Source organism: Rhineura floridana, chromosome 14 (genome assembly GCF_030035675.1).
Source record: "Rhineura floridana isolate rRhiFlo1 chromosome 14, rRhiFlo1.hap2, whole genome shotgun sequence".
Lineage (NCBI taxonomy): Eukaryota > Metazoa > Chordata > Lepidosauria > Squamata > Rhineuridae > Rhineura > Rhineura floridana.
The window spans coordinates 32,867,399-32,892,804 of record NC_084493.1 but is presented as its reverse complement, the minus strand read 5'-3'; the positions used below and the strand labels follow the sequence as shown (position 1 = coordinate 32,892,804).

Here is a 25,406-nt window from a genome sequence, read left to right as displayed (position 1 = left end):
TTAGCTACTGAGGAGAGTCTTCTCAATGGCTGACTCACCTCCTTTCACTCTTGATTGGCTCCAATCAGCAGGAAAGGACAAGGAAGCATGTTAGAAGACTCTTCTCAGTGGCTAACACACTCCCCACACTTCATGCTAATTGTCTCATAGGATGCTGAAGACATTGGGACCCTGCTCCCCAAAAAGTAAAGGGTCAAGAACCCCTGAGACCCTGGACGACTACATCCCTGGAAACCAGTGCAGAGGAGGAAAGGATCAAGCCCTCTCCCCCAGTGATGTGATCTTGATTTTTTATTTGGCAGTTCTGTGAGTTCCCTTCCTGCAATCTGAAGTGGTGCAGCTGAGGCAGAGGTTTACCAGTGTAGTAAGAACTGGGCCCAAGTTGTGCATCAAATTGTGACTTTAAGAGGTGGGCTATGATTATCTGCAGATTCCCAGTTTTCAATAATGAGCTGGCTCTAGCCAATAATGAGTTAGCTGTAGTCTTAGAGATGTGCAGTGATTTTATTTGGCATTTGTTCCTTTCCGTGGAACATAGCCCTAAAACATGAGGTGCATACAAACGACAGATGTTCAAAACAAGAACCAGCTAGGCATGAGGGTTTCACTTGGGTAGGGTAACAGCCTGAGGTACATATGTGATTTAGGATCTTAATCCAGAGGAGCTGCTTGAACAGGAAGATGTGAACTGCATGTACAGCTGGACCTTTTGTTTTTGTTTTTGCCACTGCTTAACAAAGAGACAAGCCACTTCTAAACAGTGACTTGCCTCTTTGGCAATAGGAGCTACTGTAATAAAAATGTCAGCCTAGAATAGGTGTAAAAGAGATTGGTGGAGGAAATCTGAAATGAATGGGAGCTGCCAACCTCTTGTGCAACTCCCATTCATTGCAGTGGGACTTGCACATGAGAACCAGGTGGATCATGCCCTATTGGTGTTGATAGACTGCAGTGATACTCCACTTTGTGCAATTTTTACAGCAACAGCAGGAACCAAGCTTCATCAAAGACAGGGTGAAGGTATATGAAGTGCTGAAGAAAGAGTATGATGCTCTCCTTGATTCCAGAGCATCCAGCCAAAGCAGGCCTATCGAAATCACATTTGCTGATGGGAGGAAGATAGAAGGGGAATCCTGGAAAACAAGTCCACATCAGATAGCTCTAGGAATCAGGTAATTTTGAGTGCAAAGTAGTTTCATTGATGGAAAGCTTCCTGAGAGCATTGTACATTTGTTCCCCTTGCTAAACTAAAATTAGAGGCTAGCAACTAAAAGGCTCACTTTGTTGTTGTTGTTATATGCCTTCAAGTCGATTACGACTTAGAGCAACCCTATGAATCTTTTTTGGATGTATTCGTAGGGTTTTCATGGCAAGAGGTATGCAGAGGTGGTTTCCCATTGCCTTCCTCTAAGCCTACGGCACCCGGTATTCCCAGGCGGTCTCCCATCCAAGTATGAACCAGGCCTGACCCTGCTTAGCTTCTGAGATCAGATGAAATCAGGTGTGTTCAGGGTAGTATGGCCGTAGGCAAAGGCTGGTTAGCTGATGTTAAATCAATGGGTGTCTACCACCCTTCCTTCCTCAGGGTATGTAGATATGAAGTAGTGGCCAGCTGGTCAGTAAGAGGATGATAATGTACTGGCATTTGATTTGCTAGCATGCTTCAGAGACACGTGGAAAAAGAACAAGTCCTGAAGGATGGAGGAACAAAACAAGCTCAGTTGTAGGCCCCCAGCTGGCCCCCACTCCAGTCTTTCTCACCAAGAAAGAATTTTGTGGCACCTTAAAGATCACAAATGCGTGGTAGCATAAGCTTTGATCGACAGAGTCTAAATAATCTGACGTCCTCAGATGGCCCTCAGGTATATACATGTGTGTGTGTGTGTGGATGCATGCAAAAGCATGTAGAGATATATAATATTTTTGTAAGCCATCACACTGTTGCTCATGGGGGTGGGGCAGGATGGCAGGCCACTGAGGCGAGGAAGCAAGGATGGTAGGCAGGCGAGTGAGTGAGCAGGCAGGCGAGTGAGTGAGCAAGCAAGCATCAGGAGGGCAAGCAGGCGGTGAGTGGGCATCAGAGGGGAGTGAGCAGGCGAGCACGTGGGCGAGTGTCAGGGTGGTGAGCAAGCATGTGGCAGCAGGAATAATGTGAGAGGCAGATAAGCGGTTGAGCCAGGAGGACGGCATAAGGTGCATACAAGCACTACAAATGCTCAAAACAAGGACCAGCTAAGCATGAGGGTTTCACTTGGATAGGATAACAGCCTGAGCTACAGATGTGATTTAGGATCTTAATCCAGAGGAGCTACGTAAACAGGAAGATGAGAACTGTATATGCAGCTGGAGCTTTCATTTCTGTTTTTGCCACTGCCCTGCCAGGCAGGAGGCTGGTAAGAGCCTAAACAGGGCGGTGGCGAGTGCCTGGGGGGGTGTTTTGGGAATTGCCTGGGGATGGGGGAATCTTTGCGGGAGGGGGTAGCATGTAAAGCCATAGTGGTAAAGTCCCTAGCAGAGAAAAAAATGTATTTGGTGAATTCAGAGGGAAATGCAAGAAATACAGTGTGTGACAGCTAAAGCTTGCACTGTGCTTATTTTGCATACATTTATTTTATATGCAATTAAACTTTAACATCTGTTCTTCCCCTCCCCCCCATCCATCTATCCATCTCTCTGCAACTCTATAATAAAAAGTTTAACAGCCTCAAAAGGAGGCCATTTCTGGCAGTTTTCTGCATGTGGTAACACTTTTTACATGTCTTTGCCCCCTTTAGCCGAGGACTTGCTGATAATGCCATCATAGCCAAAGTGAATGGGGAATTATGGGATTTAGATCGGCCGATGGAAGGAGACTCTACCTTGGAGCTTCTCACATTTGAAAGTGAAGAAGCTCAAGCTGTATGTAAACTTCTCTCTCTCTCTCTCTCTCTCTCTCTCTCTGTGTGTGTGTGCGTGCGTGCGTGCGTGCGTGCAAAATAATTTCAAAGCAAAATCCCTGATCCAGCAAGGGAGATCCATGTACAGGAACAAGTAGCCAAAGCATACACGAGTGCTTATCCACATTGCAGTTATTATGTGGCCCAGCTGAATTAGCTGGATGTGTCTGTATTTGAAAATATACCCTTATCCAGGGTTCCAAGTTGTTGCAAAGCTGATCTGGGCCGATGTAATCAGATCACAAGTAATTAGGGTCATGTAGTCATAACTGCTGCATGCTGAGCCAACCGGGGAGTGGGGTAGTTTGCCCAAGCTGTTTAACTTTGTCACCGTATGGATTGTGAAGAATTTAGAACTGGGGAAATGTGATGAAGCCTGGCAGCAGTGAAGGGATGGTGGAAGAAAAAGGTTATATATAGGGCAAGGGCTGGTGGACGAGAATGTGAGCCAGCCTTGTCTAATCATGTTCAAGTGGTCATATAGGACAGGAATGGGCAGAAAACAGGAAGCTGCCTTATATTGAGTCAGACCAATCTAGCTCAGTATTGTTTACACCCAACTGGCAGCGGCTGTCCCAGATTTCAGATCGTGGATGTTCCCAAATTATTTCAGTTGGACTTAGATCTGAGTAGACATGGTTAGGATTCTCTGTAATTTTGTTATTCAAAGAAACTAACAGTAAATAAAAACAACTTCCCTGACACTGCCATACAATGGTAAAAATCTCCTAGTAGATCTGTGGGTAATGTGCAGCTAATTGGCAATTGTTTTTGATTCCTAATACCTTAGCAAGTAAAACTGCAAGTTAAAAAAATCTGTAGTAATGGCCTCTCTTAGCTTCATAGTTCTTCACTTGTAACACATGAATATGAATGGATTGCTTTTGACTAGGTCTTTCTGTTGGCTAATTCTGTGCTTGAACTCCTGATCTGAAGCAACTTATCTGTACAAATCTATATGTTATCCCTGTGGATGGCTCAAGATGTGCAGTAGGTAATGGGGTCTGTGCTCTCAGTTGCCATTTTTCATCTGGCTCTGGTTGATGAACCTTAAGGTTCTAGAAAAAAACAAAAGTAGATAGTGAAATCTGCCTGCCTCTGGCATATGGGACATAGTACAGGTGGAGGTTTTGTACTGGAAAATGTAAATATTAGATTAGATATCAGCAACACAATCAGTGAGGGGGAAGAGAGGGGAATTTCCTAAGAATTAATTGTATCATAATTCATTTTTTTTCATGTAGGTTTATTGGCATTCTAGTGCTCACATTCTTGGAGAAGCAATGGAAAGTTATTATGGTGGATGCTTGTGCTATGGACCCCCCATTGAAAATGGTTTTTATTATGACATGTACATTGAAAACAGGTATTGTTTTGCCAGCAAGTGTTAACGTCTTGGAGTTGGTGTAGTATAATTAAAGCATAGTGTATAAACTTGGTTAATCCTAACTCTTCCTTAAAAGTATGTTAAAAGATTTTTCATCTTCACCATAGCATTAGCATGTAGAAGCAGTAACACATTCTGAAAAGGTGTATTTGTGCTTATAGTTCCACCAGTGGAAATGTAAAATTATGACTGCTGTTAATGAAAATGCCTTTGGTTGTAGAATTTCATACCCCAAAGGTGGTGGGCCCCAAGATTTTTGTATAGATTTTGTGTTAAACCAGAACAAGGATAGGTTTAGTCACCTTGTCCTTTTTATTTTTCAAGGTAGCAGAGAATGATTGAGTAGTGGAGGCAAATCTTCCATATTTAGACAACATTAGCCAATTGACTGCAATACTGTTTTTTACTAGGGCTTAGAATTGGCAGAATCAAGTGATACTGATGTGGAGTGTGTCAGCTCAGGCTGTAGTGGGGTTTTGGATGCTTGCATACTCTCTCCAACTCTCCCACCCCCATCTTTTAAAAAAAAATCTCTGTAAATAGCAAGTTAAAGGGAAGGGTCCAGTCAAGGCTCTTTGCTGGCATGCTATTTTTTCCTATGTGCTGGGAGTGCCTCTTAAGTTTCATGGGGGGACACTGAAACATGCAAACATCTTCCCACTTGGAGGCTCAAATGGCAGCCCAGGCAGAGCTTTGCCACTTGAATGTCTTGATTGTATACATTTTAAAATTTATTCTATTTAGTAAAATACTTACACCTTGGCTCTTCCAACAGTAATGTCCAAAGTGGCTAACAGTGATCAAAGGCAATTCAGTTAAAACAAAATTAGCAGTAAATAACAGTAAAGTACGCAGCAGCAGTAAGGTTGTTAAAACAGAAAAGAGCAAAGCCAAAAGAGCTAAATGGCCAGGGATGTGTTGAAACAAGCATCTTTTTACTTGGTGTCTAAACACAAACTGCCCTTCATCCTTGCTACTACTGTCAGAATCCAAGATGATGAATGCAATATTTATTTATTTATTTATTTATTTATTGTTGTATTCAACAACAAATTTTCCTCTAAAGTGCTCAAGGTGGCATACAAACATGGCTTCCCCCCTCCTGATTTTGTCCTGATGACAACCCTGTGAGGTAGGTTAGACTGGGAGACAGTGGCTGGCCCAGGTTCACACAGTGACCTTCATGGCTGAGTGGGGATTTGAACCCTGGCCTCAGTCCAACACTCTAATGACTGCACCACACAAAAGTCAATATTGTTCATTAAAGTGTTTGCCCTTAAATGATATATTTAATTATGACATATTTAAAACATATGAACACAGGAACATTGCAGATTGCTTTAATACTGAGTCAGACCGTTGGTTCATCTAGTTCAGTATTGTCTACACTGACTGGCAGCTGCTCTCCCAGGTTACAAGACAGGAGACATTCCCATCTCTACGTGGGGATGCCAGGGCCTCAGGCTACTGCCTTGCTCTGCCACTGAGCTATGGTGCCTTCCTAATGTGTCCCACATATCAAATGTATAAGAACTCAGTCTGCAGTCCTAAACCCAATTATCATGAGAGCAGGCCCCATTGATTTCAGTTGGACTTACTTCTGAGTTGACATGGTTAGGGTTCTCTGTAAGTTTATAATTCAAAGGAACTTTAACAGTAAATAAAACAACTTTCCTTAAACTGCCATGCAATGGTACATTAAAAAAAACACCTGTATATAATTTCCTACTTGTATGCTTTGATTCTGATCTGTGCTATTTGCCTTACGATTATTGGTCTATCTTTTGTCTAGAGGTGTATCTAGTACAGAATTCTCAACACTGGAGAACATATGTGAAAACATCATAAAAGAGAAGCAGCCCTTTGAAAGGCTAGAAATCCGCAAAGAAATCCTGCTGGATATGTTTAAGGTAAGTCTCTGGGTTTTCTAATGTCGGAAATTGCCCAAAGCAAACATTATTCTTAACTGTGGAATATGAAGACTAGTACTCCCTCACGATGTCTGTTTTCGCAGCATGTAAATGTAGAGACTCCCTCAAAACCTTGACACTAAAAAGAATTAAGGGCTTTACTCTTTCACCCTCTGGGGTACAGGGTCTCCTACGGTAGGCAATACAGGGTTAGATAGGTTAATGGTCTGACAGAATAAGGGTGCCTTCCCCAACCTGGTGTTCTCCAGATGTTTTAGACTACAGCTTCCGTCATCCCTGAGCATTGGTGATGCTGGGTGAAGCTGATGACAGTTGCAGTCCACACCATCTACAGGGCGCCAACTCGGAGAAGGATAGTAGTATAACTGAGCAATCCCAAATATCAGGAAGCTGGCAGAGGAGGAGCCACAGAAAGCTCCGTGGGATCCTCCTCTTGCTGAGGAGCCACTGGCCCAGCTGAACACTGGCTCTGATAGAAGCCATGCGCAGGAGCTGGCCAGGGAACGCTGGCACCGACAAACAGGCCTCCCACAGAGTGAGCTGTTTCCATAGGCCTCTATGGGAATTTTAATTTTGTTTTTACTTTGCCAGTCTTTTGTTTGGTGGAGTTTGAAGGGGGATCAGGACCTAGGGGAGGGGTCTGAACATGAGGAGGATCTCACGTAAGTCCGTCTCCCCCCACAGCTTCACCCCCACCATGCCTCTGGAAAGCCCCATTTCAGGGCTTCTGGTGGTCCTCTTGTCCGTCAGGCTAGCCGCCCCCGGCGGACTTCCGGCAGTGCCGACCTCCTGATGGAGCCATGTCTCCACCACAGTGGAGGGCTGCTGCTGGCAGAGCCTAGCAGGCCGGGAGTCTCCTGGCGCAGACAGTGCTCTGTGGCATCCAACTCACCCCAGCCTGGTGGAAAGGTGAGTTGAATTGTGCCCTCAGGCTCCATGTTCATTCAGAAAAATCTAATTCTCAATTTGTTTCCTCCTCCCTTTGCCTTTCCTCCCCTCTTCTGCATAGTATAACAAATTTAAATGTCGAATTCTGAATGAGAAAGTTGACACACCAACAACTACAGTGTACAGGTAAAAACATGTACAATTTTGACTCAGACTTTCAAATGACTACTCATTTTTTATAGTTGGAAAGGACATATTTGTAAGAAGAATAATTTTAAATTTTGAGAGAGAATTGCATGCTCAAACACAGTATAGAAAGAAAAATGATGCTTTTTTATATAATGAGAATAAAGTTGGTGTATCATTGTTATTAACAATGATATACTGGTAACTTCATCAGTGTACATGGTCTCTTATAGAAAATGTAAGCAAGGGCAGGTTGCTGTTGCAAAGATCCTACAGTCTAAATTCAACAAAAAGAGGTTCAGGTGAGGCAAGATCAAAATGTGCAAATACAGTTTCATGAAGTTCTTGTGTTTCAGATAAACAAATATAATCTGTGATATGCACACATAGGTTCCATCTTATATCATGCCAAATCATGTTATGCATAGCAATTGACCTGTAAATCAGAAATAAACTGGCTTGAGGTGGATTTTGTAGACAGTGCTTTTGTGCTATGTTTTGGGATGATGTCTAAATTGAGAAACTGTAATTACAGCTATATGCTTCCCCTCAAAAGCTGATACACCATGGAGATAAGAGTGAACTTCTGAAAATAATAAGTGGCACAAGGATGCAAAACAAAAGCAGACAAGCAGCTCTAAACCATTGTTTCCAAACCACATTTGGGAGCACAAACCATGGCATGGTGTGATGTCTGAAGTTTCATTTTAACTGTAAGAAGTTGAGATTAACATACAACTACATGTGTAACACAGAGTTCCAAGTGTATTATCTTTTGATTGGCTATTATTTTTTTCTAATTAGATCTTAACCTTTATAATCTTCTAATAGGTGTGGTCCACTCATTGACTTATGCAGAGGCCCCCATGTGAGGCATACTGGAAAAATTAAGGCCTTAAAGATTTTTAAGGTAAGGGAGTACTTTAAAAAAATTGGGATTTTCAAGACAATAAGTTTTTCCATGTTGAAATGAGGTTACTTTGTAGTAAATATGTGTAAAATTTCACTGTAAATCACATAAAACGGTATTACAGTTTTGTGTGAAATTGTATAATGAGCCACTCACATTCCAAAGGCTATTGTATTGTTTGGCTGTTTAAACACTTTCTTCTACCCCAAACAAAATAAAAAACAAAAATTTAATTACGTGTCAACTTTGCAATTTCTGTAAGTGTAACAAATATTGTTTTGGTGGGAGGGTGGGAAGTTGTATTATTTTATTGATGATTTTGAAGATGTTGGTGGTTAATTTGTTAACCACTGAAATTTTGTATAAACAGTGGTATACAAATCTATTTTTAAAAGAAATTTAAAAAATCATCTCCATTTTGAACCTTGATAAAGTAAACCAGCAGGGAGATCTGATTTTTTTAAAAAAATAGAAAATGTTTAATTTATTATATATTTATGCTATACCATCCAGCAGACTATCCCACTCAGGAAAAGTTAGAGAATTTAAAAATCAGGAAGCCCGACTCCCCAAAGAGTGTTTTAAAACGTGCACAATTCAACATCTCTTTCCCATATAATGAAAATATAATGAAAATGAACATCATTGATTGGAGGAGATGTAAGGAACATGCATATCTCCTTTTTCAGTGTGTAGGGACAGCTCTTTAGGATACCTCAAAGCCACAAGGTTCAGGAGGCCCTTGACAAATTTCTCTGTAAACTTTTCAATAGTCCTTAGAGTAAGGGTGTCTGCTACTAAGGGTTTCTTCCTGTACACCTGAGTACAGGTCTTTGTAAAAGGTGAACCAAGAAGTAAGTATCAAGGGAATTAACTTCTGCTAGTACCTTTTGGGACAGCTGTCACTTAAACACATGGGAGCTGCTAATTTGTTTGGGCAGCCAGGATCCCTGGTTACTTTGTAGCCCCTAGCCCTACCTTGAGATGCTTGTGGGAGGACCATTTGCATTTTTATTTTATTTTTTAGCTGAGTATTTTGAACTACCGACAAGGTCTGGTTATAGGAAGATGTTGCGTATTCCTCCTCTGTGCCCTCCTGTCTTACTGAATCAGCTTCTGCCTGTTGTTTCATGTCTTGCTATCTGAGGAAGCCTAATGCAAGATGACAAAAGGCACATTTTCAGAGAAAGGGGGCGGGGTAGGAATGGGCAACTGCATTTCTAGAACAAGATTTATTTTATCATCAGCCTCATTTTAATAACATAAGCATTAACCTTGCTGGATCAGACTAAGGGCCCACCAAGCCGAGTGTTCTGCTTCTGACAGCAGCCAGATGACCCTGAGATGTCAGCATGGAGGTCACTGCCTTGCTTGTTCCTGGCGTCTTCTGCACATGGAGGTGCCTTTCTATGGAAAGGGAGCGCTTAAGTTACTACATTAGGTTAGGTTATTAAATATAGTGCATCCTTGTAAATAAACTCACAAAAGTTAACCAGCCTGCAAAAATATTTACTAGTCTGTTGGGGGCTGGCAGAGAAGGGACTCCATCCATCCTACAGTACCCTGCTGCATTCTTATGCCAGGTGCGGAGGAGACGGCTTTCCTCCTCTGGGTGCCCACTTTCCTTCTGTGCAAAGAGGAGGGACAGAGTGCGCTCTTTCCTCTGCCAGCCCACACACTCTGTGCCACCCAGTTGCCCTGCGTGCGTAAGCTCAAGGCTGGTGTAGTATAATACAACATAATAAATACATTTAATACTAAATTGAAAGTTAAGGTGTTTTGTTTTGTGGGATCCCACCTGTTTTGCTAAATTTGTATTGGTCTGTTGCATTTGTAAGGATTTTATGTGTTTTATCATTGTAACAGTTTTAGTGCTTTTTATCATTGTGTATTCTATTGCTGTCCCTTTGCATGGGGCCTTATGGTGAGGGGCGAATAAGAAATCTTGTATATAAAATATACAATATATATATATAGTAAATACCCATAATGTATCCCGTCTCTTTGTGCACGCTGCCTTGTGAAGGCTATGCTTGAAAATGTGTACTGCCTTCAAGTCGATGCCGACTTATGGCAACCCTATGAATAGGGTTTTCATGAAGCTGAGAGGCAGTGACTGCCCTAAAGTTACCCAGCGAGCTTCATGGCTGTGTGGGGATTTGAACCCTGGTCTCCCAGGTCGTAGTCCAACACCTTAACACTACACCACACTGGCTTGAAAAAGAGTCCTATAAATACTTTAAATAAATAAACATTGGCGGGCCAATTGTATGTATGTTGACTCAGAAAGGAGAGTATCCCTGAGCAGAGATGGTACTTAACTAGTACCATCAGTGTGCATATACTCTGTAAAGGGCCACGAGGACAGGTCTCTGCCTTCCAGGAGCTTGCAATCTAAAATTCAGCAGAGGAAGGGGAGGCAAATGGAAGCAGGGTTAAATAGGAGGAGAATATACAACAGCTACATGTGCTTAGGCTGATTTATAGGAGAGCTTGGGAACAAATGGGGTTGTGCCAAAAGGTTCACAGAAAGGGTGGGTTTTGAGGAGGGACTTGAAGGAAGTAAGAGAGGTGGCATTTCACATGGGTTTGGGTAGGAACTTCCAAGCCTACAGGGCAGCAAGGGAGAAAAGGGGGAGTCATTTGCGGGAGCTGGAGAACTTGAGGAATGAAGATCACTGTCAGGCTGTATTTACTGGGGCTTACACAAATGTAAACATGCACCGGATTGAAGGCTTGGTTTCGTCAAGTGATGCTGGGCAATCTGAGATGGCTCAGGTCACCAGATGACACAATTTCATGTTCCTTTCTTGAGTAGTAACTACATTTAATCCATTTTGGGGTGGGGGGTTATCTTTTACAACATTAGAATTCTTCCACTTATTGGGAAGGAAAGGCCAGCATGGAAACGCTGCAGAGAATTTATGGAATATCTTTTCCGGAAAACAAGATGATGAAAGAGTGGGAGAAGTTCCAGGAGGAAGCAGAAAATCGAGATCACAGGAGAATTGGCAAGGTAGGGGCTTGTGTGCAATTTTTTGAGAAGTGTAAGTGCGAAAAGGAAGTCTCTCCTTGTCACCTTAAAGACCAATGAATTTATTGCAGCGTAAACCTTTGTGGACCAGAGCTCTCTGTTAAATGTGCAAAATGATATCCTCAAAGCTCAGATGTATACAAGAAAAGCACACTGACTATTTACAACAGTAGTAATTGGTGATGAATGCTAAACTGTTCTGAATGGTTGCTGTGCTTATCTTGCATACATTTGAGCTTTGCATAGAAATGTCATACTGTACTTGTTTTATTTCATGGGCATTTTGGCCCCTCTGCTTACCATTCTTTTCCCTCTATGTAGGGCGTGTGAGTGTGTGTGAGAGAGGAGTCCGCCAGCTAAGAATAACACTTTGTCCTGCCCAGAGCCTGAGACACAAGATGGAGACAAGGCTAGGTTTAATTCTCGCTTTATTAGAGTGATGCTTACATCCAAAGCAGTGCACTTCATAAACCTGTCTACTCCAGCTCACTATGTTCCCTAACTAAGCTACCTAATTAGTCTCTGCAGCGTGTGGGGAGAGTTGAATCAGCACTGGAGCCTGGGCGGGCACCTGCTTAAGTAGGGAAGGTCTTTGCCCATAAACAACGGCTCCTCCGAAGTTCCACCCTCTCAAGGACCCTTTTCTCGTGCTGTCTTGAGTGGGGTGGGGTGGGGGCGAGCCTCCAATGGCCCATCTGACAGCAGGGCTTCAATAGGCGATGGCTCGACTTCAGGGAGAAGGAAGCTGGTTGGCTGGGAAGCGTTTGAAGTGCCAGGCGGGGGTCGCTTCCCAACGGCTCAGGTGGGGGGTCTCACAGGCAGAGCAGGGACTGCCTCAATGGGGAGGCTGGCCGAGGGAGTCTGCGGGCTGACTGTGCTCTCCCTTCCTTCAACGCTCCTAGGGACCTCGTCTTCATCTGACTCCTCTCCCTGAGCTAACTTCTGGTGCTCCTGGGGCACAACACACTTCATACATGTGATGAAGTGAACTCCATGCAAGCTTATGCTGCAATAAATCTGATCATTTTTAAGGTGCCACAAAATTCCTCTTGTTTTTGCAGCAACAGATGAACAGTTTCCTCCCTGGAATTGTTAAAATGTACAGAAGAGAATTGTTGGCATGTTTCCAAAGGGAGAGTGTGACTCAAGGCTAAAACTCAGGACCGGAACAGTTCCAGGTCCATTGTCATTTAAAAACGTAGTCATTATCAGTCCAGCACTGCAGTGCTGTGTTGAGTGTGAAGTAGTTTAGTGACATGATGGTTAATAAAAAAAGAGAGAGAGAGAGCTGTGATCAGCATTTTTTTGCTTATAACCCCTAAAGAGCTGACTGGCACTGGATGAGATTTTGCTACCCATTGTGAAAAATAGCCATGCCATTGTTTAAAATCCTTTTGCTTGCTAAAGTGTATACTCCCTCACTCAAAATACAAAGCCTGAGAGGCAGCAACCTTCTAAATAAAAAATTACTACTTGCAACACATAATTAACCTGTGGAACTCATTGCCACTGGGTTTTCTGATATTTGCTTTAATCAATTACTTTCTTAATTTTTTTATTATGAATATGATACATTTCATAAGTGCTCAAAGCATTTTATCTCCATTAGCACAGTAATCTACAACACTGTTACACTTGTGTTTTTTAGATTTTTTTTTTAAGTCCAAGTAAAATTTGCAGGAAAGCCATGTAAAAGCTTTTAAAATAAATCAGACATTCTGTAAAGTAATTGAATCCTTTTCCATGAGGGGCTGAGAGATGCAGAAAGTGTTTTGCCTAAGGGCAGTGAACTGAGGTTTGATTTGGAGACTTCCAGCTCATACCTTGAACTCTTGCATCTGTGCGTGTTTAGTCAGAAGAAAGGCCCGCTGTGTCCAATAGGACTGGCTCCTGGATAAGCATATTTTTAGGATTGCAGCCTTGACCGTTCTCCTGCGCTACTTTTATTCTATAACATTTGTCTCAGTGGACCATAGCTGAGAACAGTGAGTGGCCATCTGCCCCCATCCCAGTTCAGTTTCACTGTAGAGAAATAATGGGTCAGATGAATGACCTGTCCAGGTTTGTATTTCATGACTTCACAGAAGAATTTTTTTTTCCTGACTTCTTTTAACTTCTGATGCTTGTACAGGAACAAGAACTCTTCTTCTTCCATGATCTGAGTCCAGGAAGTTGTTTTTTTCTGCCCAGAGGGGCCTTTCTTTATAATACGCTCTTGGAGTTTATCAAAGTAAGTGACTATATTAAACGCGTACTAATTTGAAATTATTATACAACCCTTTTTTTCCTGCAGAGAGATCAATGTTGGCTTATTTATTTATTTATTTATTTAATTTTTATAATGGCCTTAAAATATCCTATGAACAAATGACAAACTCATTCTTCCAGTGTGGATCCTTATTTAGCCAAAGCAGTATTGCGCACTTGCAAGAGGGAGATTCCAGCCAAGATTGCAGAAGTACAAATAATATTTGGGGGGGGGGGTAACCACCCTGAAGAGTGGGAGTCTGAAGAACAGCCTAGTGAGGCTGGAGCAACCTCAGAAGCCACAGAATACTGACTGACTGTTGGAGGGGGAGAGGCGTGGAAAACTGGGGTAGGGGGAATGGAATGGAGTATCCTAGAAAGGGGCATGGCTAATCGGATGGAACCCTGAACAGGACCTCTCCACACTGCAACATTTTGTAGCTCGTCCCACTTGTGCCACTGAAAAGCAAGTGCTGTGTTCTAGCAATGAGAATGTTGGACAGTGACTGGAGCGGCCCAGCTTTGCATTTCCACTCTGCCAGGAAGCTTACTGGGTGATATGGGGTCAGTCACCATCTCTCCGCCTAACTTTCCTTGCAGTGTTATGGTGAGGACAAAATTAGGAGTGTGTGCACATGTGTGTCACCATCAATGCTGTACTATAAATTCCATAGAGGTATATTGCTTTGAATGTAAAGTATATACATACTAGTTAACTGAGTATAAATCAGTCATGCTATTTTCTGCATGCTGGACTAGATAACCCTTGATCTGATCAGGAAAGCTATTCTTATTTGGAAGTCTATTTGTCATGGTTTTGGCTAGCACAATTCTTCTTGTTGTTGTTTTTGTTGTTAATAATAATAATAATAATAATAATAATAATAATTTGCAAGTCTAGCATAAGCTAAGGTTAAAAGGATGAGCATTTTAAAGAGTAAAAATTGCCATTTTGTTTTTTGGGAGTGGTCATGTTTTGCTTACATCATATGAAACTTACTAGTTCAGTTTACTGGTGCAGGAAGAATATCACCGGCGTAACTTCACAGAGGTTGTGTCTCCTAATATCTACAACAGTAAACTGTGGGAAACTTCTGGTCACTGGCAGCACTACAGCGAAAACATGTTCTCTTTTGAGGCTGAGAAGGAAGTGTTTGCCCTTAAGCCGATGAACTGCCCTGGACACTGGTTGGTTTTTTCTTTTAATTATTCTCAATTATTGTATACTATTTGGGACCGTATTTTAGTTTTCATTAAATAAAGGTGCCTCGTAAAGAAAAATCGTGCAAACTCAAAAGCAAGGGTGGGGGAGGTTCAAACTTGGGGGGCGAATGTGGCCCTCCGAGTCTCTGGCCATTGGGACTCTTCCCTGAAGCGCATCCCCTACGCCTTGCCTCCTCCTTGAGTGATTTTGTCTGGCTGGGCTGTGTCCTTGAACTCTGATAAAGCCTCTTGCTGCCCTGGATGTAGGATGTAGAGGGGTGTGCGCGGAAACTAATGTACAAAGGTAACATTTACATTTATTATTCTGGCCAAGCCCACCACCGGTATGTGCTCCCCGGACAGTCGCCCAGGAGGGAATGCTGCCCTTAGACTGAAAAGTTTCCCTGCCCCTGTTCAAGAAGATCTGTTTTACCAGAGCAACCTTTTCCGTGTGTGTTCATTCTCTCCCCTCTCTCTCCTGATCCTCGGGCCATCCTGCTTTTCCCCGTCCATCTCCTTGGTCACTCTGTTCCCTTTCCTAATGCCCTGAGGTTGCAACCTGACCCTCTCCCGCCCAATTACCCCAGATCACTCTGCACTGCTGCCCTGTACCCATAAGCTTACTGGGGGCGTGCAGTCCGGACCTCTTTTTTGTCTGGGTGCCCTTCAGAGCATATTGCTGGTGAAGTTCCAACTTTGTGATACCTTCATTGTTTAGAGAATGCATCTGGGGTCCAGAGGCATTCTTTGGGTAATGGATGGTGGCAGGCAACTGAAGGCTCACCAGAGCTTTGCTTTGGAGCATGAACCCAACTCCCTTGTTTTTGTTTTGTTGTGTCTGGGTGGGGGAAAGCAGCACTGTTGGATCTCTTAACGTCTTCACTTTTATGTTAAAGCATAAAAGCAGGTGCAGAGAGGACTGTGTATCTGTTCAAAGCAGCAGTGTTGGTAGAGGAGGGGTTGACCCATCACTTGTGCACCATCTCTCTCTCCCCCCCCCCCCGCCCCTGTATTACTCTGCAGTGGAGAAAACATACATACATACAGGTCTAATACCAACTTGGGATTGGGAGGCAAGGAAATTTCTATTGGGGAAATGGAATAGTAGAATTGTTTTTTTCAGAAAAATACAATACCCAAACCTCTCCCTGTACCACTGGGCCAATCAAATCTGGAGCTTTTTGTACCTGCTTTAAAGTAAAAAGAAAATGTCCTACCATGGATTGTATGATTTAACAAATGTAGTCAAAAAGTAAAAATAAAAATGTTAGGAGAACCAATTGCAGATCTCCGTATCCTTTGTAGTTTGGCCTTATGTTGTGAAGCCCACTGAGTGACCCTGAGCCAGCTGCCATCTCTTAATGTATCTCACAAAATTGTTGCGAAGATAAAGGAAAACTCATCTGGAGGAGGGGCGGGACATAAATGTTGTACATACAGTAAATAAACAGGTCAAGTAAACGCGCTTGGTTCTGTTAAGCTGCTTTGTGTCTCCTAGCTTGATGTTTGCCCACCGTCCCCGGTCCTGGAGGGAGATGCCTTTGAGACTTGCTGACTTTGGAGTTCTTCACCGCAATGAGCTTTCAGGGACCCTAAGTGGTTTGACTCGAGTTCGGCGCTTCCAACAGGATGATGCCCATATCTTTTGCACCATGGAGCAGGTAGCGCATTTATGGCCGGATTGCTGCAACAGAGGGATGTCTTCATTTTTTCCTAATAAAGGAGTTCATGTTAAGTTAGCTAGTGTGTGATATGAGTGCTCAGTAGATAGCAGCTATTCTGAAAGCGCTTCCTTTAATATTGAGATTTCCACAATAGATTTATTTCTGTTTTAAATTTCAGATCGAAAAAGAGATGAAAGGCTGTTTGAACTTCTTGCAGTCTGTATATGCTGTCTTTGGTTTTACCTTCCAACTACATCTTTCCACCAGACCCGACAACTTTCTAGGGGAAAAGGAGATCTGGGACCAGGCAGAGAGGGTAATATAGGAGGAGATTTAATGCTGCCATTCTAAAAAAGGGGTGTAATGTCTTAGGCCCTAAATATCTGAAAGACTGCCTCCTACCCTATACACCTTTTCAGGTATTATGCTCAACAGAGAAGGCCCTCTGGGAAGTTCCACCACGCTCAGATTTATTTATTGAGCAGGGGCAATACAGGGCATTCTGCGTGGCAACCCCTAAGTTATGGAATTCCCTCCCCACAGAGGTGCACCAGACACTTTCATTATGTAGTTTCCATCAAATGTTGAAGAGTCACCTCTTTACCCTGCCCTTTGATATCTGAGATGCATATTTTTAGGGCCCACCCTGTCCTTGTGACTGTAATTAGTTTTAAACTGTTTTCAATACTGTATTTTTAAATTGCTGCAACCCACCCAGCTACCTTATGGTGGAGGACCAGTAAGAAATCAGATAAATAATAATAATAATAATAATAATAATAATAATAATAAGCATCCATCGTAGGGACAGAGGTTACATCGCTGGCATTTAAACTTTGTTCTTGTAATTTGTCCTTAGCAACTCCAAAACAGTCTAGATGACTTTGGGGAGCCCTGGAAGCTAAATCCAGGAGATGGAGCATTTTATGGTCCCAAGGTTAGTAAACGTTTCTGCTTTCGTACTGATGTTCTTGTTGACGCTTGTAGGTGGAAGATAAATGACAAAAGCTGTGGTATAATTGTGCCATTGTTGCCCTTTGCAGATTGATATTAAAATCAGAGATGCTATTGGTCGATACCATCAGTGTGCTACAATTCAGCTTGATTTCCAGCTACCTATCAGATTTAATCTTACTTATGTGGGGTAAGTTTGCAAAAAGAGTAATTTAGAATTTGAGCTGATCTGCTTAAATAATTTATTTATTTATTTATTTATTTTATTCGATTTATTAGTCGCTCATCTGGCTGGAAACCCAGCCACTCTGAGCGACGTACAAAATAAAGGCATATAAACATCAGACATAAAAGTATATAAACATCAAAAAAGAAGCAATAAAACTAAACAACAAAGTAGAAGCTATCCCCCAACCCACACAGCCCAACCCAAAGATCAGAAAGTCCTCCTAAAGAAGCTCCCTTTTGAAGGCTGGAGGGTGGGGCAAGGCAGGTGGAAGCAGCCTCCCCTGATGGCAACAGAGTCTCTCTCCCCTCATAGTCCTTCTCTTGAGGCAGCTCCCTTTTGAAGGCTGGAGGGTGGGGCAAGGCAGATGGAAACAGCCTCCCTTGATGGCAACAGAGTCTCTCTCCCCTCATCATATGTAGGCCCCCAAACGAGCAAGGAAGATCAGGAGGACAGAGGGATCAGAGGAAGATGCAAATGGATCTGGGGGTACAAAGAAATGTGTTTACATGTTTAAGGCATTGGTGTGGCGTGGGACTAAGACTAGAGCTATGGTAAGTCTGGCTTTAGTGGAGCCACAGTCTCAGCCTCAGCAGCTCCCCCCACATCTGCAATGGGGAGATAATAATGCTGACTTCTTTTAGAGAATCCTTGTAAGGATTACAACACAACAGTGTATATGAAAAACTGTGAAAACCCTAAAGCCAGGGGCAAGGGATCTTTTTGGCTCCATGGGCTAGATCCTTACAAGGATCTGCCTTGCAGGCCAAATTTGACAGATGGGCAGGACCACACTGAACAGGGAAGTCACTTGTGCACTCAAATCAAGCTGGATTGGCCTCCCCTCACATTGGGGCAATTGAGGAAGCCTGGTGGGCTACGTTTGGCCCATGGGCCGGAGGTTCCCCACCCCTGTGCTAAAGGAATTGTACTTACAGCAAATTAAATTTTCCAAGTGCCAATCCTTATGCAGCCAAAATTGAGCCATCCATATACAACAGAGGAGGTATCTGCAGGCTTAGTAGAGCCCCAAGGTTTACAAAAATACAAAAGGTGGGGAGGGAGAAAGCCCAAAGGGCTGTGTTCAGTGTTAGTTCTACTCAGAGTAGATCCATTGAAATTAATAGACACTCATAACCTAACACCGAAGAGGTTCTACTCTGATATGACCCAAAGAGGGGGCTGAGGGGCCCCAAAACATCGCATTGAAGACTGAATGTGCTCAGAGGGCCCTGACAGTTAAAATGGGGGTTAGAGGGATAGGTGTGTGTAGATGGAATGGAATGTCTTGGAAAATGGTATGGCTGGAACCCTGATCTGGAACTCTTCAGACTGCAATGCTTTGTTGCAAGTCGCACTTGCAGCTACTGTTGTTACGACTACTAAATGCTAGTACTATTACTACTACTAATAAAAGGAATTATTAGTAGCAAATCTATATATGCTCACACAGGCCTGGGCACAGCAAATAGCATATTTAGTTTTGTACCCTGTCTTCTGGTAGCATACAGTAGTTTTAAAAAAATAAAATATGTAAGGCACACTAAATGGAGAACTAAAAAAGTTGTTTCTAGGCCAGCAGCAAAATATACTTATAGCAGGAGGAACAATAAATAAGTCAACCAAATGACTAGGAAAAGTGAAAATATTTTCACAGTTTGTCAAAAGATCACTAGGAAAGGGGCCAATGATACATAGCACTAGGTGGGTTGGTGGGGTGTTTTGAATTGACTGAATGAATGCAGAGACAATCAGAGGGAAGCCTCTTCCAATAGCCACGTGCAAAAGAACAGATTGATGATGGAAAGTCTGTTGTGTGTTCTGTAAATGGAACAGAACCTGTTGAAATGGCACTCCTCTTAACTCCTTCATTGTGAGAAGTAGCACAGAACGTAAGAAGAGCCAGCTGGATCAGGGCAGTGGCTCATCTAGTCCAGCATCCTGTCCTCGCAGTGGCCAAACAGATGCCCACAGGAAGCCCACAAGCAGGACCTGAATACAAGAGCACTCTCCCCTCCTGTGGCTTCCAGCAACTGGTTTTCAGAAGCAGATTGCCTCTGACTGTGGTGGCAGAGCACAGCCATCATGGCTAGTAGCCATTGGTAGCCTTATCTTCTGTGTAATGAGAAGTGGTGCCTTTTAAGGTGCTAGAATTAATTCCAGTAAAAAAAAAATGGGTGTGTGTGTGTGTGTTTTCAAATCAAGAAACCAATAGAAGTGTAGAAAATGTTCTGCCTTTTAACTTTCTTTCACAGGAAAGATGGAGATGACAAGAAAAAACCAGTGATCATCCATAGAGCTATTTTGGGCTCGGTGGAGCGAATGATTGCCATTCTGGCAGAAAACTATAGTGGAAAATGGTGTGTACCAGATGTGTATAACTGGAAATAATTTTGAAAGTTGCAGAGATTAGAAACCTGCCTCTGATCTTGAACACAAACCAAGTTTAATTTCCACAGAGATACAGCTTTTAGAACAATTCCATCATGTTATAGTGCAGCCCCAGCCAGTGTGATGCCTTCCAGATGTTTTGGATTACAATTCTGTGTTTTTTTGTTCTTTTTTACTACCATTCCCATCAGACCCAGACAGCATGGCCATGCTGACTTGGGTTGTGGGAGTTGTTCTCTAAAACATCTGAAGGCACCAGGTTGGTGAAATCTATCATACTGGATAATAGAACAGAAGCTTCTGTAAACCATTTCAGCCATTCACAATGTAAAAGCTAGAAGGCCCAATGCTCATGTGACATGGGCCATCAATAAAGCGCTTCCCCCCCATTTTGTGTAAATATTCTGTTTTCTTAACCCCCTCCCCCCAGTTAAATGGTTGGAACCTTTGGCCCTTCACATGTTGCTGAACCACAGCTCCCATTATCCCAAGCTAATGACCATGCTTGCTGGGACTGATAGGGGTTTAGTTCACCAGCGTCTGGAGAGGCAAAGGTTATCTGCACCCGTTTTATTGCGTTCACTGTTAGCGCTCCAGCAGCATGCTCTTTCAGGATGCTGATTGCTAGCAACTGTCAGGACAGTGATTTCTGGCAACTGAATGCTACAAAAAGTGTGACCTGGCACAAAAGTGTGGGCTGGCTCCTACTGGGAGGAAGAGCGGGATATAAATCAAATAAATAAACAAATAATGAGGCAAGCAAATCTTTAAAAGATGGTTGGGGGCACATAGAATACTTGCACAAGTAATTCTTTACCTGTGGCCTGCACTTTGTGTACACTGAATCTAAGAACATGAACACGCAACACAATATAAACTAACATTTCCATAATGCAAACAGTATGTGCATGTGTGACTTATAAGCACTGTGAGCAACTGCCAGTTAAATATTTTTTGATGTTTGGTGGGAAGGAAAAGCTTACAATAGCTGCATATTCACCAAGGTTCTTATTTTGGCCAGGCCCTTTTGGCTCTCTCCTCGGCAGGTCATGGTGGTTCCTGTTGGCCATACCTGTGAAGAATATGCTCAACAGGTAAGAGCAGAAGTATCAACAGAAAAGAAGAGTGGTGAAAAATAATTCCAGCTGCGTGACCACTAAACCTTTTTGGTTAGATTCAAGTGTAATAATAAATTACCATAATTTTCAGCAGGGTTGTTTCCTCTTTTTTAAAGTTGATTTGAATGTTATAGAGGGATCTGCAAGAGTGTTCACACTGCCAAATTTTAATAACATTTGAGTTTGGCTTGGGAATCCTTTAAGTGCTAGTATTTATATCTGTCTGTCCCTTCTCCAGGCAATAATGTTAGTAGCCTCTTCATCTGCTGGTACCATTGTGCAATTACATTTTGTTATCTTTACGTAAATGATTCTTTTAAAGAGAAGTTAGAAGTATATTATATAAAGAAAAAGGAACTATTTGTTCCCTATTCTGATGTTTAGAACTTCAAGAATATAGGTTGCATGGGTGCAGTCTTCAGCATGCTTCTGCAGGAAGAAGTGCCGTGAACTCAGTGGGACTTCCTTCTAAGTAAACACGGGTCATGGCTCAGTGGGAGAGCACATGCTTTGCACACAGACGGCCCCAGGTTCAAACTGCAACATCTCTGTGTAGGGCTGGGAAAGACTTGTCTGGAAATCTGCTGCCAATCTTTGCAGGCCATGCTGACCTAAATGGACCAATGGTGTGTGTCAGTATAAGGCTGCTTCCTAGGTCTCTGTAGGACCAGCCTATAAGTAACATTTCTTAGATCTAAGTGTATGCTTTAATACTGTACAACAGCTGTTTTGAAACTGTTCCAAGGAACTAGGATTATTTGGGAGCTGATGATTCTTCTGCACTGAGATGATGATAATGGTGGCCAAGCTTCACAGAAGGACAGCTACTTTACTCTTAAGAGAGCTTCATGAACAGGGAGGCTTCTCACATGCACTCTGGACCTAGGGAAATTATGTGGCCCAACATATACTTCACTGGTGGTGTCCTGGGTGGAGAGTCCCATTTGGAACACATCCCAGAATATCACACACGTGGGGTTTTGTGATAGACATGCAGCAGGTTCATAGTACACAATCAGCCATGGGAAGGGTTCCATGAGCACGAGAGTCTTGAAAATGTCTATATAATTTGGCACAGAAATGGTATTATCAGGTCATGACATTAATCCATTTTAACATTGCCTTTTTTAAGGTTTGCAGTGACTTTTTTACAGCTGGATTCATGGCTGATGTTGATCTAGATCAGAGCTGCACATTGAACAAGAAGATAAGAAACGCACAACTGGCTCAGTATAATTTTATTTTTGGTACCTGTGACTTTCTGTTCATCTCATTTGTCTCCCATCTTACTCGTATGTAAAATCCAAGATGCCTAGCACCACTAAAGAATGGTATCTTAGTGGTAGAGAGAAGAGACCTCATTATTTTACCCTTTTATTGGCAGCTTCAGGATAGCTTGCCCCAGTGGACTTCTTAAAAAAGGAAAGGCAAATACTAATTTCAGTGACTGGATGTGTCTTGCATCATGATATGTTCAAGGGCTAATTAGCCCTCTTTTGCCTTCCTTATGCTACTTAATAGTTTGTTTTTAAAGCGTACTTCCAAATAGATATATAGGAGCAAAATACATAGCCTAGGGAGAAATAGCACCAGCAAATGCTTCTTGCATCTGTATGTTTCCTTGTGAACCGAGGCTTCCTTTTTTGGTCATAAAGATACTAATTAAAGCACAGAAACATGTAGATATGTAGGAAAACAGTGGCTTTTCAAATTCATCTCTGAAGTAAGTTTTGGCCCATCTTTGAAACGTCGTAGCTGTTGACTGTAATTTCTTTGGATTCAATATAAGTACTCACTAGCCATTTGCTGAGCTACTATACAGTATAGAAGTGGAACGGAATGTTTGTAATGTTCCAACTGTTTGACAGTGTAACAAAATGTCAGCAGACAAGGCCTTGGGATATATGGAAGTGTTGATGGAAAAGAGTAGAAAAGGGAGAACGTAGCATCATCATAGTAGAAGGCAGCACACAGAATTCAGTAAGACTTCCTCCCAAGTAAGCATCTGTAGGATTGCAGCAGTAGAAGGTATAATGGTGGTGTCCCAAGTAACATTGCTCTGCATTGTGTCTTGCAGTGGTTGGAGAAAAGGAGAAAGCCAATAATGCTGTGAATGTGCGAAGGAGAGACAACAAGGTCCATGGAGAAGTTTTGGTCACTTCTGCCATTGAAAAACTAAAGAAGTTAAAAGCATCACATACTTTACATGCAGAAGAAGAATTCTAGTCCTTGCTGATGAAGAGTGTATTAAAAGAGGAATATCAGTTCTATCCTACACGTGTTCACCTGCAAATTAGTACTGCTGAGCTTGTTGGGCCTTACTTCCTGGCACCTACACTTTGGATTGCAGCCTTCCATTAGGGCAGTAGCCTGATGCTCACATTACTTCATGACATTCAGGAGACTAAATGTGTAGCTGATGCAGGTTCTTTTGAAAATTTCCAGATGGGTACCTGTGTTAGTCTGTTGCAGCAAAGACAATATAGTCTTGTGATACCTAAAGACTTAGGGTGGTATTCAGTGTTAGGCCTGCTGATAGTACAGGGATGGAGAACCAAGGTGTTGCTGAACTACAACTCTCATCTGCCCCAGTAAGCATAGCCAATGACCAGGGATGATGAGAGCTGTAGTTCAGCAACATCTGGAGCAAAAGGTTCCCCACGCCTGTCAAAGTAAGTCCATTGAAATTAATGGACATGACTAATTAGGCCCATTCATTTCAGTAGGTCTACTCTGAGTATAACTTAGTTGGATATAACCCTAGCAATTTTATTATGGCATAACTTTAACACCTGTAACTCAGGATAATACTGCATGCACCTGAAGCAGACTGTAGTCCATGACTTAAGCCATAATAAATTTGTTAGCCTTTGAAGTTCCTGTGCGATACTGTGAAAAAGTAGAAACACTGTTAGATCCCATGGCAATTGCATGCATCTTATTTTTAAAAAAGTCACATTAAATTACATTAAAAAGGCACTTGTGTAATTAAAAAAATCTTTTTCATATAGAACGTAAGACCATAGGAAGTTAGTACAGAAGCTCTATTGCAGCTACTGATTGCTGAGGAGAGCAAAATAACCTCAAAATGCAGAATGTGTATGCATGTTTGCAAAGTATTTTGAGCCATCTTATTTGTAGGCAACCTGTTCCTACTGAATCCTCTCAGCGGTATGTCAGGATATGCCTTTATGTTTAAATGTCTTGGCACCAAGGTCAAAAATGACTGAAGTGTAGAAAGTGACTAGCTCCTTCATTAGTATCAAACTCTACATTGCCCCGAGTACTGGCTTACATGAATGGTTGTGTTACAGTTCTGTGCAGCACAGTAAGGAAATACCCATATTTAGTGTTGCCACTTTGGGGGCATGATCCATAAAGAAATTGTCCTGCATGAGCCTCACTGAAAACATTCATTTGAGTGGAGTGTGCATGGAAGAACATCCTGGTGGATTGTGTCTTATGTTCTTATTTTAAAAAAACTGACAAATTACTTAGAGTTGTTCTCCCACTTTAGAGTCACCAATAAGTCCACATACAAGCTTCAAGTTAGAAGCTTTTAAGTTATGGTGCAATGTAATTTGTCTATTTTTCCCTCTTTTTTTGTTGAATAAAATTTCAGTACTCAGTTTGGTATTGTCAAAGTCATTTTCTTCTTTGAAATAACACAGTCAAGCTAAGATATTCCTATTTTACCTAAAAGTATACTTCCTTTTTTGAAAAAGTTGCATAGAAAAAGCTTCACTGCTGATTTACTACTGCCAGTGCCTTGAATAAGGACAAGAGGAAAGCCATTTACATTACTGTATCAAGACTGCAGCACCTCATGCTTAATTTATATTAATATCAAGATACTTCTAATTGCTACACTGTCTTCTGAAAAATGAACATGCTTGCTTGCTTCTTCTTTTTTAATGTATTCTGTGTGGATTACTGAAGTATAAGTTTCTTTATGGTTGACTCAAACCACCAGGGTTGGCCTTAAATTAATTTTAATGGCTGGGGTGCAAAAGCCAATTGACAGGTTTATACTATTACCCATGGTATGGAAAAAAGTGGTTAGGGGGAGCATTTTTCTCCTACTTCTTGAACTCCTTAGTAGGGTTAGCCACTGAAATTAGTGGACGAAGTTAGAACAGACAAAAGTAACCGCTTCCCACACAAATTCAGTTCTGTGATTTGCTGCCACTTGAAGATGTGGTGGTAGCCAGCAATTTAGATGGCTTTAAAAGGAGAGCAGATAAAGCAGTAGAGGAGGAAGAGGAGTCTTATCAACCAATGCTAGTTATGATTGCTAAATTGGATTGCTACCGTTGGAGACAGTAGTCCTC

The 25,406-nt window shown here is 42.2% G+C and overlaps 1 protein-coding gene and 1 non-coding gene across 4 annotated transcripts in view; one reads left to right on the top strand and one right to left on the bottom strand.

Moving 5' to 3' along the window:
• The window catches only part of TARS3 (threonyl-tRNA synthetase 3), a 28,265-nt gene extending 3,568 nt beyond the window's left edge, over positions 1-24,697 (top strand). Inside the window, exons 3-20 of one of the 3 annotated variants that reach the window (XM_061595049.1) lie at positions 982-1,172; positions 2,775-2,898; positions 4,181-4,302; positions 6,116-6,233; positions 7,264-7,328; positions 8,160-8,238; positions 11,108-11,254; positions 13,404-13,502; positions 14,541-14,707; positions 16,221-16,383; positions 16,565-16,702; positions 17,246-17,323; positions 17,430-17,530; positions 17,989-18,120; positions 19,822-19,926; positions 20,979-21,051; positions 22,208-22,322; positions 23,153-24,697. In XM_061595049.1, coding sequence (XP_061451033.1) covers positions 982-1,172; positions 2,775-2,898; positions 4,181-4,302; positions 6,116-6,233; positions 7,264-7,328; positions 8,160-8,238; positions 11,108-11,254; positions 13,404-13,502; positions 14,541-14,707; positions 16,221-16,383; positions 16,565-16,702; positions 17,246-17,323; positions 17,430-17,530; positions 17,989-18,120; positions 19,822-19,926; positions 20,979-21,051; positions 22,208-22,322; positions 23,153-23,301 — 2,166 coding nt within the window. In that variant the 3' untranslated portion in view covers positions 23,302-24,697. Of the gene's footprint in view, positions 1-981; positions 1,173-1,754; positions 1,863-2,774; positions 2,899-4,180; positions 4,303-6,115; positions 6,234-7,263; positions 7,329-8,159; positions 8,239-11,107; positions 11,255-13,403; positions 13,503-14,540; positions 14,708-16,220; positions 16,384-16,564; positions 16,703-17,245; positions 17,324-17,429; positions 17,531-17,988; positions 18,121-19,821; positions 19,927-20,978; positions 21,052-22,207; positions 22,323-23,152 lie in introns of those variants that run through there. The other 2 variants (XM_061595051.1, XM_061595050.1) reach the window with 2 other exon arrangements.
• Positions 1,411-1,529, bottom strand: LOC133370068 (5S ribosomal RNA). The gene has a single exon (XR_009759066.1). It is a non-coding gene; the product is annotated as a 5S ribosomal RNA (ribosomal RNA).
• Positions 24,698-25,406: the final 709 nt, after the last annotated feature.